The sequence below is a fragment of the Elgaria multicarinata genome, chromosome 1 (genome assembly GCF_023053635.1).
Source record: "Elgaria multicarinata webbii isolate HBS135686 ecotype San Diego chromosome 1, rElgMul1.1.pri, whole genome shotgun sequence".
Lineage (NCBI taxonomy): Eukaryota > Metazoa > Chordata > Lepidosauria > Squamata > Anguidae > Elgaria > Elgaria multicarinata.
The window spans coordinates 90,704,732-90,723,121 of record NC_086171.1 but is presented as its reverse complement, the minus strand read 5'-3'; the positions used below and the strand labels follow the sequence as shown (position 1 = coordinate 90,723,121).

The 18,390-nt window shown below is 42.8% G+C and overlaps 1 protein-coding gene across 1 annotated transcript in view; it reads left to right on the top strand.

The window, feature by feature from the left end:
* ACE (angiotensin I converting enzyme) overlaps positions 1 to 2,500 on the top strand; it is a 60,366-nt gene extending 57,866 nt beyond the window's left edge. The window contains exon 25 of the mRNA XM_063132018.1: positions 22 to 2,500. Within this exon, the coding sequence (XP_062988088.1) occupies positions 22 to 212 (191 nt within the window). The 3' untranslated portion in view covers positions 213 to 2,500. The remainder of the gene's footprint in view (positions 1 to 21) is intronic.
* Positions 2,501 to 18,390: the final 15,890 nt, after the last annotated feature.

Genomic DNA, 18,390 nt, shown 5'->3' with positions numbered 1-18,390 from the left:
TTTTTCTTGGTTCTTACCCAGGCCAAGTACAAGCAAGCGACAAAGTCAGTTTCCTTGGGATGGCGTTGAGCAACAATCAAGCCGCAGCGGGCCAGTGGATCTTACTTTCTATTGGGCTCCTCCTCCTCATTGCAACGATAGCCTTTGGGGTCATAACATTAATTAGCAGGACTCGGACCTTCAAATCTGGCTCGGAAATGGAGTTGAAATAAGTTGTATGTTTTTAATCTCTTCTGCTGTGCCTCCATGTGAATGTGCAACGGGCCGGTGGGAGGCTGTGTGTGCACATGTGTGTGTGTCAGAGTGCAGCAAGAATGGTGTAATCTGAATGTGTGCGTGGTCATAAATGTTCAGTGGACTTGTATAGAAATGCATGTGGGCTGTATGTGTGTATGTGTGTCTGAGAAAGAGAGAGAGAGAGCGGGAGGTGTATATCAGTAAGGTCTAAAGATTGTGTTTGTATGTACCCATAAGTCTGGTGAGAATGCAAGCATACAGGGTGAGAGAATGTGTGTTTTGTGTGCATATATACACACTGCATGTCTGCACACAGGAGTTCTATGATATAATGTGCATGTATAGGGGCGGTGGGTACATGTACATGTGTGCATCTAATTTCTAAGGCCTAATTCAAGTGTGGACAACTACTAGGTGCATGTGCTCACTGATCCAGCTTGTGTAGGCTACTGTGAAGACCAGCCTTGTATAAGCAGGGCAGTTGTGCCAAAAAAGGCACGGGACTCTTTTCTTCTAATCAGTGCAACAAACCTTTTGATTATGCAAGAGCCAAAGCAAAAAATAATAATAATGTTTGTTTATTGCAAATGTCTCAATTCTTGAAAGAAGAAAAACAAAGAAAAGGAATGAAGAATGGGACATTCTGATCAGGTTTTGATGGTGGGAATCAAAGTGGACTCAGTGAAGTTTGGATACATTAATCTGGGGGAGATTATGAATTCTGCAAGGATTCCTATGGGTCTAGCAGGTGGTATGTTGTGCACAGGGGTCTACTGGGTTTCTCCAAATGTTGGAGGCGCATTGTGTGTTTTTGCTTCAGGCAGACTGTGTGCTGCATGGATGACAAACTGAATCACAGTCTCCACAATCTCAATAGCGCCACCATTTCTCATGAACAAGGAAAGGGGCAGATCAAGATGAATTCATTTTCTCCAAAGAAAAAGCTTATGTGCAGTAGTGGAGCAGGTACATTTTGGAGTACAGGCACTCATCATGACAGCCCCCATAGACACACCCATAAGGAGAGTAAAAAATGCCAGCACTTGTGTTGATCCGTCTCTCCTCTATTAAGTCTTCTAATCCCCCTTTAAAGCCATCCAAATTTGGGTCCATCACTACATCTTGTGGCAGTGAATTCCATTGTTTGACTATGAGCTATGTGAAGAAGTATTTCCTTTATCTGATCTGAATCTCTCACTAATCAGCTTTATAGGATGACCCCGGGTTCTAGCATTATGAGAGAGGGAGAAAAAATGTCTCCCTATCCACCTTCTCCACATCATGCATAATTTTGTACACCTCTGTCATGTCTCCCTTTATCCTCCTTTTCCCCCAAGCTAAATAATCCCAGTGGTTGTAACCTTCCCTTTTAGGGCAGTTGCTCCAGTCCCTTGCCTTTTCTGAACTTTTTCCAACTCTACAATATCCTTTTTTAAGTGCAGTGACCAGAAATGTACACAATATTGTGTGGACACACAATAGATTTGTATAAGGGCAGTATGATACTGGCAGTTTTATTCTCAATTGCTCTCCCAATTATGCATAACATGGAATTTCACAGCAGCCACTGCTTTTTCACAGCAGCTGCACACTGGGTTGACGTTTTCATTCAATTATCCACCATAATCCCAAGATCTCCTTCTTGTTCAGTCACTCAGATCCCATCAGCATACACATAAAGTGGGGTTCCCCACCCCCTTATTGTACATCCATGCAGTCTACTGGATATTTTTTTTTCAGAGGGAGGCAAAACTGCACAGCAGTTTGTGGTTCTAAGTCATGTGCATAGCATGCACCACTACAACACACCTGTGCCATTTCCTGGTGTGTGCTCTTTATTGATTAGCATCACATTCCAAGACATTTAGAAGCCTACACAGAGGAGTAGAAGGTCCTGGGAACTGAACAACACTAATGCAGAAAAGAGTGTAATATTCAAGAACATTATGAACTCCAACAAAAGTTTATTTGGAGTGAGGGATAAAAAAAACAAAAACCAATTGGGGCTGATTGGACTTGACATCCCAAACATCTGAAGGGTACCAATTTGGGGAAGGGCGCTCTAGAGAGTTGCGTGGAGTCTGTGGTGAGTGTCTTTAGCAGTAGAACAAGAAATAAATATGCATGATCAGGTTTTAGGATTCTAGAGAAGCCTGGACTACTCACTTTACTTTTAACATTGTTGTCAGCCACTTTTTACACCAGCTGACAAGACAACTTTTGTATGGCTTGAATTTTGAACTACAGCAATGTTGTTTTGAAATTGTATGTCCTTTCTTTGAACTGTTTGTTTTCTGTATGGTTACACTTAAAAACAACAACATTATAGCGTGCCATTCAAAAGGCCAGTACAGGCTTGAAGGGTGTGGTTAATATTGGGGTGGGGGTGCAGTGACTTGCTCACCTTGCAACCTGCTGCTAGGCTCTGCCCTACAGGCAACACACAAGAGATTCAGCTACCTTCTCAAGAGGTTTATTTCTACAATACATGAGAAAACACTGTGGAGCTGTGTGGCACACGGTCTCAGCTCCATGGGAGAGACGGAAAGAGATTCCATTGGGGCTTCCTGCAAGACCTAAAACTGGTAGGTGCTCTCACAACAACCCACTCTAACCAGTAACCAATTGCACTGCTGCTCTATTCAATTTCTGCATTTCCCTAAAACGCCAGCAGCACCGGACTACGCTGCAGAGTTCTCAGATGCTACTCTAACACCCACCCCCCTGCAAAATAGGAATGACAACACTGGGCTATTGGTAGGGCTTGTGCAAGCCAGATTTTTCTCAGCCACAGCTGCAATAGAGCTATAATAATGATGAACTTTATCTGCACACGTAGTCAAGGATATATACAGTATATATACAGAAAGAAAATATTATCAAGACCTGAGTTAGAAAAATCATGTACTCCTGTCTTTGCTGCTACCTTCCATGAAACACAGACAGAATGGATTTTACACAATTTGTACATCCCTTTCTCTTGCTACTCTCACAATGGAGCTGCTTTGGCATGGGGGAGCCTGGCTGTGCTGCTGCCTGCTCTGCTACTCTTTGCCTTATGAGGCAGGTGCTCCTGCAGCACCGGTTGAACTTGAGGGCATCTCTCTCATGTTTCATTTACTGTCCTCCTGACCTGTCCTGAGCCTTACCCAAATGACTGGACACTGAAAGCAGAACAAGATGGGGCATGTGCAATATGAGCAGTTGCTATTGCTGCTCTCGGAATGATGTCATGACGAATCCAGGGAGGTGGCAGTTGCATTCCCTCTCCGCTATGAGCGGATGCCCACGGGTGCATCACTTTACATTTGCTTGCATTGAACCACAGTTGCCATTTTGATGGCCATTTCTGCGTCTCTTATTGTCTGCTTGCATCTCCTTTGTGCAGGTTTGTGTTTCTTTTTGTTCTCTTCATTTGGGCAAGTCTTCCATTTTCTGAAGGACGTATTTTTCTCTCTCTCTAGTAGCTTCCATGACACTGCTTGTTAACTATGCTGGACTTGGTGTTACCCTTCCTGATTTGTATACATTCTAGCTGAACTTCTATAATTGTGGTTTTGAGTAACCTCCAAGCAATTTTCTATAGATGTATCCCTCTAGGCTACCTCTTTCAACTTCCTTTTTACCAGCGCCCTCATTTTAAAGATGTTTCCTCTTTTGAATCAAATGTGATTGTGTTGGACTTGCTGGGCAATTTTCTTCTTAAATGTGTATTAAATCTGGTAGCACTGTGGTCACTGTTTCCAATTGGTTCAACAACACATCTTGCACTAGGTCCTGGGTGGCACCAGTTTTAGTTTTCCTAGTCTGCTTGACACTGCACTCTCTTTAACATATAGCATGACACCTCCTCTAGTATGCCCTTCCCTATTCTTCCTATATAGTTTATATCCATAAATGATGGTATCCCACTGTTTCTTTCCATTCTACCTGGTTTCTATTATGCCCACTATGTTCTCTTTTAAAACCAGACTCTGCAGTTCTCTCATCTTGGCTTGGAGGCTTCTAGGATTTGCATAGAAACACACTTACAGTGTCCCTCTCAAGATGTACCTGGCATATGTATCTTCTGCTATGGCTCTTAGTTCTTCTTGACTGGCTATAATGTCTCACTGGGGCTGTCTATCCATGTTCAAAGCCCCTTAGGGATGATTCAACCCAAACTGGATGCTTCCCAGCTCCTGACAGTTTCCCCGAAGGGTTCAGTTTAAAAGCTGCCCTGCCACCTTTTTAATGTTAAGCACCATTATATAAATCTTTTGTAGGCATTTTTTTAAAAGCTATTGGGCCTTAGTTAACCATTCATGACCAAGCCATCCCCAAATACTTTGCACTATAACAAGGATAGCTCATAACAACAATACACTCTTGCTGGGAAAATCCTCACCACCACCACCACCCTGCTACCCTGAGGTTTGCAGCTAAGCTCAAAGGCAACAGGGAGGTCTGCAGGAGTGGCACAAGAGGTCATTGCCCTGTTGATCAAAAAGTCCCCATGCTTGGACAGTGTGAGTCCTGACTCCACTTTACAACTGCGTGTGTATAAGGAAAGAAAGCCAGTACCCTGCCAAGAAAGCCGTTCCTTGTGCATTGCCTCAGTTACTAGCAGAATGCCATCCAGAAATATAGATGGTTGAATGGACAAGACCCACATTAAGCTATGGTTCACCTCCAGATATTGTCTGGCAAGCTGCTTTTGTTGGGAATCCACTACTGCCCTTCTCTTGGCTCATCTGACAATAAAGAGCAACAAAGCTGATCACAGGAATCAATTCATAAAGTTGGGACAAAGAAGGACCTGCACAAAAGCCCAGTTGCCTTCCATGGGGAAATGTACAAGACACTGCAATTGCAGCCACCTTGCCTTCCCAGCTCTCCCCCCACCCTTTTGCAGAGTGATATCGATTCTATACTTCTGCATGAACACCATACAAGCCAACACAATATGTGTAGGGTGACCATGTTTTGGACAACATGGCAGGCACACCCCAAGGAGGCGTGCCCACCATGTCCAGCCCCAAGGGGTGTGCCCATCCATGGCCTTGGTCATATGTCTGATTTCACAGCACACAATTAAGACTAACCTGTTCTACATAACATCTTAATGTTAAAATCACTGGAATAAAGAACAAGTGAGACATTCAATGTATCTGAAATTAACTTCACTCATTCCGACTTTTTTAGCTTTTGCTGTACGTTGAAGCTTTTGCTATACTCTGTGTGATACAGTCTTCCCTTCCCTCAAATATCTTTTCTGGCTGCAAATCCTTCACTGGATGACCATAGTCTCACCTTTCCTAACATTTAACACTCCCCATCACCTTTCTCATATCCATACTCACAGATTCAACATACTGCTACTACTGAACAAATGAAGCAGTTGACAAGTACAGAAAAATCTAGTACAACAAACAAACAAGTATCCAGAAAGAGTATAAAAATACTATTACCCTTCAAACATTAGCCATGGAACAAAATGGACTAAAGGCTAGCACCTCTTAGCTTGTTTCAACTTCAACCAGACATAACAGTCAAAAACAACAAAGAAAAACACAGCTGCCTCATTGACATAGCAATACCCAATGACAGAAATGTTGCAGAAAAGGAAGAGGAAAACAGAGGAAAATATGCACCACTGGCTATGGAAGTTAAAGAACTGTGGCAACAGGAAGAAGTTACAATTATTCCATTAGTCACATCAGTCACCAGCATGACATCAATGGTTTTTTTTAAAAAAAAAATTGGCACAAAACCTTCAGAAATTAGGCCTACCAAAATACATCCACACCAACATCCAGAAAACAGTCCTACTTAAAACATGTTCAATAGTCAGGAAATTTATGAATCTGTAAAAGACAGCATGACTTGGCAAAGCCCATCGTGTTCATCTAGAAAAACCACCACAAGCAAGAAAAGAGAGATAAGTGATGATGATGGTGATGATAATGGGAACCCAGTTAATTTTTTAAAAGATTTTTAAGAAGGATGAACAATTATCAGCAATTGTTACAAAATATATGTCATGCCAATTATATCAAACAAATTGGAGAGGAAGGTCTATGGGTCAAAATGCATTATTTTAAAAATGAATTACTATCTTCTAGCACCAGCTAGAGATCCACTTCTTCCTTTGCACTATGGAGCAAGTAGGCACAAATAACTCAAGCAGGTGAGCAAAACTACATACTACAGAGGATGGCTAAAAACAACTATCTATATCTATGTTGGGAAAGAATTTAGTTCATGACTTAAAATTCCTGATCCCAAGTATGATGACCCAGCAAAGGTTTTAGGAATGCTTTATGTTTATACTGAAACCAGCCATGCTTGGAACTACCAAAATGGAAATCAGAAGTTACTTGCCTGACCTGATACTTGACTAAATTTCATTTTCTTTGTTCAAATCAGAAGTGGTAAATAAATCTTGTTAATAAGTCAATTCATACATAAACATATTACAATGTTCTCCTCCAACAAAACAATAATAATAATAAAAGCAAACGGGTGAGGTAACAAGACAAACGTACTGCTCTGAAGCCAGTTTTCTGTTCAAGCAAAACCCCTGGTTTCCAGAAAGGAAAGCCAATTCCCTTAAAGCACCTCTAAATAAATTCTAAGAAAATTAATTCACCCTAACATGTTGGCCTAATTCTCAGCAGATGAAGTGGTAACCCTGTGCCTCCACTAGACAACTTAGCCTACTGAGAGAATTCCCTGTTGGGGGCAACCAAATACCCAGGGGAAAGGTTATGGGGAAATCCAACTAGCATCTCAGGGGAAAGTGCACTGGGGTGCCTGCGCCTCCTCATGGCCCAGGGTTCCCCCCTTTTCTTTGGAGGAGGTGCCGTGCCTATGCACTGGGCTGCCCACACCTCCTCGCATTACCATTTGATTTTTAAACCTTTTTTTGGCTTCTCCCCATGCCGGAAAAGTGTGGAGGCATGCCAGCAGCAGCTCGCTGGCCCTCCCCCCCTCCCCCCCATCTGGGAAGATGGCGACCATCTGCCCAGACACACCTCTGAAGCAGCTCTGGAGCAAGGTGACTGACGGCAGATACTGTCGTCACCTTGCTCCAAATGGGAAAAGTTGGAGTAAGTCCCCAACTTTTTAAAATTGGAGCTCTGGGGGAAAGCCCTGGGGATGGCTCGGCAGTGGTGGCTGCATCAGATAAATGACCTGCCACCATGCTGCGTCCGGCTTCCACGCTGCTGTTCTGATTTTCGGCACGAGATAAGATCTCGGCTGCTGGCTGGGCCTCGTGCAACTTCTGGTGAGACTTCCCCAGCCAGGAGCCGAGATCTCGCATGAGTTCCTGTGAGATTAAAGATGGCTGCCACCACCATGAGATTAAAGATGGCCACCGCTGGGGAAAAACTTATGCTGGTAAGTGGGGGTTGTGGTTGCCATGGGCCCAGTAACTGCAGTAACTTTTGGGCCAAAAGTCTGGTTCCTCCAGTCCTCCAGATCTCCCTGGAGGTTTCCAGATTTCCCCAGTGGGTGTGGTCAGGCTACCACTGCGGATCCACCCCAGGGCAAACCCCTCATCAAGACGAGCCGTAGGTTTCAAGACTTGTGTGCTAATATCACAGGTGTTCAATGGAAGGCAAAAAGATTGTTAAAACAAAAACAAAAAACCACTCCAACATTATTCTGTGTTTCCAGGAGAACTTTGGAGGTGCAGAATCTCACCATTCTAACAAAATCAGTAGGGTTTTAGGATTGAACTGCATTATTTTACTGTGGTTGCCATGTTCATGTGATCAGGACACCACACAGCTGTAGTAGCTCCATGTAGTTATGACTTCCCATAGAGGTCAAGTGGATCTTGTGGGATGTACCCATGTCAGATCCAAATCAACTTGGCAAACCTCTATGGAAGCCTAATAACTATATTTTACCACATCGAAGCAGTTTTCAGGGGCATCATGGAGCCAAGAGCAGCTTCTCCCCAGGTGCAAATGACAAATAGCAGCTTTGGGAGGCTGTGTGAGATTTTTTTCAAGACTGTGGGGATGGGTGGGTTAAGGAAGGGAAAACCCTCCTCCATCTGTACCATATTCTCAGTCCAGATCAGCCCCCTGTTTCCAGTGCAATTGAGAAACATGCATGTAAATAGGCATGTAATGTAATGTATAGTTTGTCTCCTATTCTCATAGCTGCAGTCTATAATTAGGTATTCCTACAGCTCTTCAGTCTGGATATTGGACCAGGATTTCATTCCCCCCACCAGAACCTAGATGCTTTCACATGATTTGTAAAAAGGTTCATCACCTGCTTTGAAAGGGGCAATGGGGATGTGCTTCTGGCCCTACCCATGACTATACACAACTTCCCCTTTTATGGCCATGTGTAGGATATGGATGTCAGCGGGGGGAAGTTTGTGTGCGTAGGCTGTGGACCCTGGCACGATCAAAGCTCCAGGTCCTAAGGAAGCCTTCCTGTTGACCTACAAAGCTTTTCACGGTCTAGCTCCTTCCTATCTTTCCTCTCTCATCTCACACTATTGCCCCGCTCGTGCTCTTCGCTCCTCTGATGCCATGTTTCTCACCTGCCCAAGGGTCTCTACTTCCCTTGCTCGGCTTCGTCCGTTTTCTTCCGCTGCCCCTTACGCCTGGAACGCTCTTCCAGAACATTTGAGAACTACAAGTTCAACCGCAGCTTTTAAAGCTCAACTAAAAACTTTTCTTTTTCCTAAAGCTTTTAAAACTTGATTTTGATCTTACTTTTATACTGTTAGTTTTACTCTACCCTGTGCCTGTTTGGTGCATTCTCTTCCCCTTCTTATTGTTTTATTATGATTCTATTAGAATGTAAGCCTATGCGGCAGGGTTTTGCTATTTTAGTGTTTTACTCTGTACAGCACCATGTACACTGATGGTGCTAAATAAATATATAAATAAATAATAATAATAATAGAGATCTACCCATCCCCAGGCCTCACACATTGGCATCAGGAGCAGGGCCTTCTGCCCCTTTCTCCATGCACCGTCCCTTTGTGAGACAGTAATGTATGAAGGGGGCTACTCTTTCTCTTTCAGTGGTTCCAGTTGTGGTTTTGGTTTTTGTAAACCACCCAGAGAGCTTCAGCTATTGGGCGGTGTAGAAATGTAATAAATAAATAAATAAATAAATAAACAAACAAACAAACAAACAGACTACTGCCACCCTGCCCCACCCTTCCTCTGTGCTTAGGAAATGGGACCACTTTATATGGAGTGATGTTATATTTCCAATTGTTGCTATTTTTGTTGCTTTGCAATAACTCGGGACTTGCCCATTTTCTTCCCTTCTGCTCTTGGACTGACTTCTCCCTGTTTCCATTGAAACTCAGACTTCTTCCTGCTCTTGTGCATAAAATTCAGGGAATCTATTATTTCATAACAGTTTAAAAGCAAAAGTAAAGGTATCATTCTAAGAAGATATATAGGGAGGGAGGAGGTGGGAAGGAAGGAAAATGTAACACAATGGGCCCAGGTATTCAAAAGTCAGCCCACTCCTTTTCATCATGCTTATCATTTTTATTTCAATAATCTAGTGGGGGGTTTTGTGTGTGTGCTGAACAATATTTTTGAAAATGTGGGCTCCACTTCTGCTTTTTCAATGATTCTTTCCTTCTTGAGTGTACGGCTGAATGAGAGTGCAACTGTTTATTCCACAGTCAGTGCAGATGGGAAAGTGACATTTCTGCAGACGCTGTTTTGAATCAGTCTCTTACAAGAAAGTGAATCTGTTCTTAATCCCGACAGCCTGGATTTGAGAGGCAGGAGGATTAAGCAAATATTTTTTTCTGGAGTCTGTTGATTAAGAACACCCTTGAAGGGGGGGGGGGGCAGAGCAGCAGGGTTGCCACCATATGGCTGTTTCCACACAAGGCTGTGGGAAGGAGGAGAGATCATGCCTCCAGCAGTGACATCTGTACTCATCACGCTTCTTTCAGGGCAACAGTAAATGCTGCACCATAAGCCAGACACAAGGAAAAGTCCACCTGTTGAGTTACTTGTGGGACAATATCAATGAATTTCAAACAGGCCAAATAATTGCATCAAAGTGCTGCTGAGGACCAAAGGAAATTATTATTATTATTATTATTATTATTATTATTATTATTATTATTATTATTTTATTTATTTATATAGCACCATCAATGTACATGGTGCTGTACAGATTACACAGTGAATAGCAAGACCCTGCCGCATAGGCTTACAATCTAATAAAGTTGTAGTAAACAATAAGGAGGGAAAGAGAATGCAAACAGGCACAGGGAAGTGTAAACAGGCACCGGGTAGGGTGAAGCTAACAGTATAGAGTCAGAACAAACTCAACATTTAAAAGCTATAGGGAAAAGAAAAGTTTTTAGCTGAGTTTTAAAAGCTGTGATTGAATTTGTAGTTCTCAAGTGTTCTGGAAGAGCGTTCCAGGCGTAAGGGGCAGCGGAAGAAAACGGACGAAGCCGAGTAAGGGAAGTAGAGGCCCTTGGGCAGGCGAGAAACATGGCATCAGAGGAGCGCAGAGCATGAGCGGGGCAATAGTGTTAGATGAGAGAGGAGAGATAGGCAGGAGCTAGACCGTGAAAAGCTTTGAAGGTCAACAGGAGAAGTTTATATTGGATTCTGGAATGAATTGGAAGCCAATGAAGAGATTTCAGAAGTGGAGTGACATGGTCAGAGCGGCGAGCCAAGAAGATGTTGAAATCAAGTTGAACCCTTTGTCTAAAAGCAGGTCCAGTTCAATATATAGAATGCAGATCAGTGCATGCCAAAGCCAGACAGCTGATGCACTACAGAGAGATGCCTGGAGATTAAATAACTCAGGCAAAAGAGTCAAGCCACATGCAACTATTTTAACCTAAGAATTTTTATTTATTTATTTATTTATTTATTTATTTATTTATTTATTTATTTCACTTATATACCACCCCCATAGCCAGAGCTCTCTGGGCGGTTTACAGAAATTCTAAAATTGAGATAAAAACAAGTATACAAAATTTAAAATTTTAAAACACAGAACATACACACATAAAGCATTAAAAACCGTTAAAAAAAACTAAACATGTGGGTGATTAAGATGTGCTGCCATATGCCTGGGCAAAGAGGAAAGTCTTAACCTGGCACCAGAAAGATAGCAGCATTGGCGCCAGGCGAGCCTCGTCAGGGAGATCGTTCCATAGTCTGGGGGCCACCACCGAAAAGGCCCTGTCCCTCGTTGCCACACTCTGAGCCTCTCTCAGAGTAGGCACCCGGAGGAGGACCTTAGATGTTGAACGTAGTGACCGGGTATATTCACGTCGGGAGAGGCGTTCCGTCAGGTATTGTGGTCCCAAGCCATGTAGGGCTTTATAGGTCAAAACCAGCACCTTGAATTGGGCTCGGAAACATACAGGCAGCCAGTGCAAGCGGACCAGAGCAGGTGTTATATGGTTGAAGCTTCTGGTTCCCAAAATCAATCTGGCCGCTGCGTTTGTTGTATTGGTTTTATATGCTCTTTTAACTAGTTTTATCCAGCGGGAGAGGCGGGTAACAAATAAATTGTTGTTGTTGTTGTTGTTGTTGTTGTTCCCCACCTCGATCCAGAGGGAGAGGCGGGTAAGAAATAAATAAATAAATATATTATTATTATTATTATTATTATTATTATTATTATTATTATTATACTAGTCTGACAAATAAACACACACAAACACACACACAGACACACACACACACAGAGCAAAATTACCCTTTGTTCTGTTGCAGACAACTTATCCACCCCCCACATTGCCAAATTCTTGTCATCAACACAGCTCCCTGTTTGCAATTCTTCCTATGACCAGGAGATGTCTCCACCCCCTTTCCCCTTCTGTTTAACTACAGTCAAGCAGAACCACCTCTTAAGAACATAAGAAGAGCCGTGCTGGATCTAGTCCGGCATTCTTTTCACATAGTGGCCTTCCAGCTGTTGACCAGGAATCCACAAGCAGGGAACGAGTGCAACAGCAACAGCACCCTGCTGCCCATTTCCCCCAGCAACTCTTGTACATAGGCTTACTGCCTCTGATACGGTGGCAGATACCATCAGGATTAATAACCATCGAAAGCCTTCTTCTCCAGGAATTTATCTAATCTCCTGCCAATGCAATCCAAATGGTGGCCATCACCACATCCTGTGGTAGCGAATTCCATAGTTTAACTATGCTCTGTGTGGAGAAGTCCTTCCTTTTATCTGCCCTGAATCTCCCACCCATCAGTTTCATGGGATGACCCCATTGGGTTCTACTTTTATGGGAAAGGGAGAAAAATGTCTCCCTGTCCACATTCTCCACGCCATGCATAACTTTGTACGCCTCTATCCGGTCTCCTCTTACCCTCCTTCCCACCCCACCCCCAAGGTAAACAATCCCAACTGTTGTCACCTTCCTTCGCAGGGGAGATGCTGCAGCCCCTGGATCATTTTAGTTGGCCTTTTCTGCACTTTTCCAGTTGTACAATTTTTTTTTTAGATGTGGTGACTAGAACTGAACACAGTATTCTAAGTGTGGTCATACCATAGATTTGTATAAAGGCAGTACGATTTTCTAATTACACCTAACATGGAATTTGCTTCTTCTTTTTACAGCAGCTGCACACTGCATTGACATTTTCATTGAACTGCCCACCACAACCCCAAGATCTCTTTATTGCTTGGTCACCGCCAGCTCAGACCCCATCAGGTTATACTTGAAGTTGAGATTTTTTTGCCACAACTCATACCACTTTACATTTCCTTACATTGAACCTCGTTTGCCATTTGTGTGCCCATTCTTCCAGTTTGGGGAGTTAATTTTGAGAGCTCCTTACAATTCCTTTTTGTTTAACCACCCAAATAATTTGGTGCCATTGGCAAACCTGGCCACTTCATTACTCACTCCTAATTCCAGATCATTTATGAACAAATTGAAAAGCATTAGTCTCACTACAGATCCCTGTAGGACACCACTATTTACCTCCCTCCATTGGGAGAATTTACCATTTATTCCTACTCTCTGCTTTCTGTTCTTTAACCACTTAGTGCTCCCTAAGAGGACCTCTCCTCTTATTCCATGACTGCTAAGTTTGTTCAGGAGTCTTTGGCGAGGGACTTCGTCAAAAGCCTTTTGAAAGGCCAAGTGAACCGTGTCTACCAGATCACCCCGTTTACCTATTTATTGTCACTATGCTGCAGATGCAGGAGGGCGTGCCCTCTGATCGGCAGGGCCCATCTCTCACGCTAGATATGTGACCTGGCTATGACTACTCTGTGCTGAAGGGAAAATCACTCCAGATACCTGACTTCTTTCTTGCTGATATTTATAAGCTGCCTTTAAAGATGGCAGTTTTCTTAAGGCAACTTCATTGACGAAGAGACAGTGTGTAGGCAGGCTGATATGGTTGAAGACAGCCCTTTCAAAAATTGGGTCCAAAACTATTTAAAGCTTTCAAGTTAATACCTACGCTTTACATTGGGGCCAGAAATCCACTAGCAACTGATGTAATAGAGGTGTCCCATGATCCAACCACCTAGCCTCCACCAACACTTGGGCAATTACATTCTGCACCATCTAAAGTTTCTGAAAAATCTTTAAAGGTAGCCCCACATAGAGTGCATTGCAATAGATCGGTTCGGTGTCACTAGTGCATGGAGAACCGAAGCAAGATCTGTCCTCTCTCCATGTGGGTCACAGTTGACATACCAGTTTAAGTTGCTAGAAACTACTCCTATGTCACATGAGCTTTGTTAGTTAGCAGCAAGTGCAGGAGAACTCCTAAACTGCACAATTGACCAAGACAGGCAAGGGTCAAGTTAACAAGTGGTAGTCCTCAATCTTCCAAGCAGTTTGTCCATGTCCTCCAGTTGAACAAGCTGAAAAGTATTCATAACTATATGCACTAACTACATCCTATATACATAATTATATATACTAAGCACATCCATTTCTAAATCTGGCATCTAATCAGTACAGATGTCAAGATGTCAAGAGAAGATTGAGAGGAGACATGATAGCACTCTTCAAATACTTAAAAGGTTGCCACACAGAGGAGGGCCAGGATCTCTTCTTGATCCTCCCAGAGTTCAGGACACGGAATAACGGGCTCAAGTTAAAGGAAGCCAGATTCCAGCTGGACATCAGGAAAAACTTCCTGACTGTTAGAGCAGTATGACAATGTAATCAGTTACTAGGGAGGTGGTGGGCTCTCCCACACTAGAGGCCTTCAAGAGGCAGCTGGACAACCCTCTGTCAGGGATGCTTTAGGGTGGATTCCTGCATTGAGCAGGGGGCTGGACTCGATGGCCTTGTAGGCTCCTTCCAACTCTGCTGTTCTATGATTCTATGATTCTATGAACTGTATCTTTCCAGAAAACTGGGCCCTAAAGTGTTCAAGCTGTTCCATTCCAAAGCCTACATGAAGGAGGAACTTAACTACTATTTTTATTTATTTATTTATTTATTTATTCATTTATTTATTGCCTTTCTATACCATCCAAAAGCCGAAACTCTCTGGGTGGTTCATAGAAAAAAATGCCACTGGACAACAGTGAGCAAATGCAATGGTGGTGTTGAAGTAAGATTTCTTCACTGCCATCATTGCCACAGAATAATATCGCCAACAGGATTCTTATCTGTTTCCAGCTGTATCCATTATGGGTCTTCTGCCATTTGTGTTCTAGTCATTGATCATTGCTCTCAGCTCCTCAGTATACCAATACAGCTCTGATGCGGTTCTATGGCTACATTGAGGAGCAATTCTTCTGATGACCTGGGTCATCCCCTCATTCCAAGCAGAGACCAATCAGCTAAATCTTCAAGGAAAGCCCCAAGAAACCTCAGAAAGCCATCTAGATTCATTAGCCCCTGGGAACAGACTAGGGAATTTGGCTCCCCATCTCCTGTATAGGTTACAGGTAGCCTGAAGGTGAAGCTTAATCAGATCATGATCTGTCCATGCCAACAGAATCAGTGTTGGCTCCCCCACCCACAGATCACTCTTTCCTAGTACAGAAAACCAAATGTTAAGTGTGTCCTGCCACCTGTGTAGGCCCAGAAATTATTTGAGACAGGCTCATGATTGAGATGGCGGCCTTGAATCCTAACCAAGGCTCCTAACAAGATAGCCTTCAGAATGAATATTAAAATCCCCCAAGACTATGAGCCTTGGAGTCTTCACTAGAGACCATCTCTGTCAGTTCAGGCAGGGAGATTGTTGGCAGTAGGGTGAACGATACACTCAACACAGTCCCAATCATGTCTCAGGTTCCAGCACTAGGTAGAGATACTTAAACCTAGCTGACTGTTGGTCAGGCCACCTGTCCAGGAAGATGGAATTCCTATAGACCAAGGCTACTCCTCTCTTCTCCCCTCTAGTTGAATGTCACCCTCAGCTTTTGAACAAATTCCCAGGTAATTTTAAGGCAGCTGGCAAAAGGATGAATACCAGCTCTAGTATTGAAAATAGGCAGCCTTTACTGGGATGCCATGGCAGGCTGGATAAGACACAGCAGGAAATTGGTCCATCAGTAAAACAAGAAATGCATTACTGCCTGAACTGTAAGTTGTGCAAGAAACTGTTTTACTCTGTACAGCATCATGTACATTGATGGTGCTATATAAATAAATAAATAAATAATAATAATAATAATAATAATAATAATAATAATAATAATAAAGCACCGGAATTTAGTCTTTTGTATAAAATCCACAGGGATTGTTCTGGATAATGTCTTCCTTTCCTACTGCCCAAATGCATCAGACATCTGAGCACTTGGAACAGCAGAACCATTTCAGGAAACTGCTTCATCGCCTGTGACTGCTCCCACGTCATAAAATTGGGAAGTGGAGGCCTGGTTTTTCTTGAGCAAAACATAATGACTGGTTAGCCAAGAGGCGAATATTCTCAATACTACAGACATTTCAGGGGGGGTGGGGGACAGGATATAGACAAGATAAAATAATCTTTCTGCTCACTCTCCCTTCTGTATTTGTGTGCCCTCGCCTTTGTCTTTCCTCAGATTTAAGTGGTGCATAATGGCAAATTAAGGAATGTGCTTGTTAGAGATAGGTCCTTAATGCATATTAAAGGACTTCCATGGTCCATCCGGTTTTGCATGTGGATGTTAAAGTATTTGTGAATAAGTTTGTGACAGTATGGAAAGGGTGTGTGAGTATGTGCATGCATGCATGGGGAGCAGATTCTGGTTTCCATTTCAACCAGGAAGTCCAGGGACTTAAACGAACCAGCACCATTTCTCAAACAATTCCTCCATCTTTTCACATTCATTGATTTTGCAGATTTACATGATCGCTAAAACCACAGCTATAAATACATGACTTTGGGCCATGGAAGGTACTGAACGACTTTCAAAGCCTGAGTACAACTGCACCATTTAATACACCTCTGACCATTTTGCTTCGAACTGGACACAAAAAATAAGCATCATATTTGAACATATCATGTCACTCTAAAAGCTTCGCATTCCAGTAAGGGGAATAATTTGCTTTATAGTGTGCAACCTTGAACTTCCAGCTCTTCATTTATATTTTATGAGATGTTTCCAGCCTATCACCAAGTAACAGAAGGAAGAGAAAATTGCTCTAGATTGAAAAGCAATTCAGTGTTTAGTGCTTGAGGATGAAACACAGAGCTGCTGTTTTTGAAGGCTCCCTCTTTTTTATCTGCAGGGTGGAAGAAAACTCTTTCCAAGCCAAGATTAATTTCTGGGATCAGATGGGATATTCTGGCCCTGGCCTGGAAAAGGCTCTAAATTAATATGCAGGGCGATTTTTGAACTTTTAAAAGGCTGTGCAACAAAAAACAGGGTGAGATGTTATGGACATGGAAGTCTTCATCCAACCTACCCCTTCCCAATATTACTTTTTTTTTAATTCACTGTGTCATCTAGCATCTCACTCATCATCATACTAAAATAAAGAGTTCCTTCAATTACTCCTGTGTTTAAAAACATAGGACTAATGGGCTTTTAATGAGGATGATCTAGGTTAGGGTGACCATTTGAAAAGGAGGACAAGGCTCCTGTATCTTTAACAGTTGTATTGAAAAGGAAATTTCAGCAGGTGTCATTTGTATATATGGAGAAATTTCCGCTTCTTCACAACAGTTAAAGCTGCAGGTGTCCGGCCCTCTTTTAAATCTGGTCACTCTAGTATAGCTCCTGCAGCTTTAAGTGTTGTGATGAAGAGGGAATTTCACCAGGTTCCCCATATGTACAAATGACACCTGCTGAAATTCCCTTTACTATGCAACTGTTAAAGATACAGGAGCCTTGTCCTCCTTTTTATATGGTCACCCTAATCTAGGTTAATTAATCTGGAATGATAGATATGGTTTCAAACCCAAGAATCCTGTGGGGGACAAATTTGTCATCCCCTCCCGAATGAGGCTAATGAATTTGGATGGCTTTCTGGGGTTTCTTAGGGTTTTCTTTGAAAATGTAGCTGATGGTCATACTGAAACCTTGGTCTCTGCTTGGGGTAAAGCAATGACCAGGGCCATCAATATAATTGCCTCTCAGTGAGCTGTATATCAGCACCTTGATATATTGAGAAGCTGAGGTCAATGAAATGACAGGGTCAAAGACTAGGACACAAATGGCAAATGTCTCAAAACAAATACAAATTAACACAGATAAGAAAGAATCCTGTGGTGATCCCGTGGCAGTGATGGTGGCCAAGAAATCTTATTTCTCCATTGATGCCAATGGAGTTTCCTTTCTTTCTTTCTTTCTTTCTTTCTTTCTTTCTTTCTTTCTTTCTTGCCCTAAGGGGGGTTTGAATTGGGGGGGGGCTTTAGTGGCTGGATGGGAAGGTTTTGTGTTTTTGTTTTTGTTTTAAAAACCCTATTCATGTGCAGTTATCCCAATCCAGATCAGTGCCCCATGCATCTATACTAAGGTAAACAAATTGTGACAAATCAGCTGCAGACAACATATTTAATGTGATGTGTGGCTTAGCAATTCTCAGTAAATCATGACTTAAGCCTTCTTCTCATGCTCCCTGCACCCAGTTGCTGCTACCCCATTCCAAGCTTCTGTGCATTGGGTAGAATGTGAGAAGGGGCTCCACCTGCATGGAATGTTACAAGAACCGTGATTTAAGCATGGAGTTCCTAATCATGTGGAGAGGCCCTATGCACGTGCAGCCCTTTC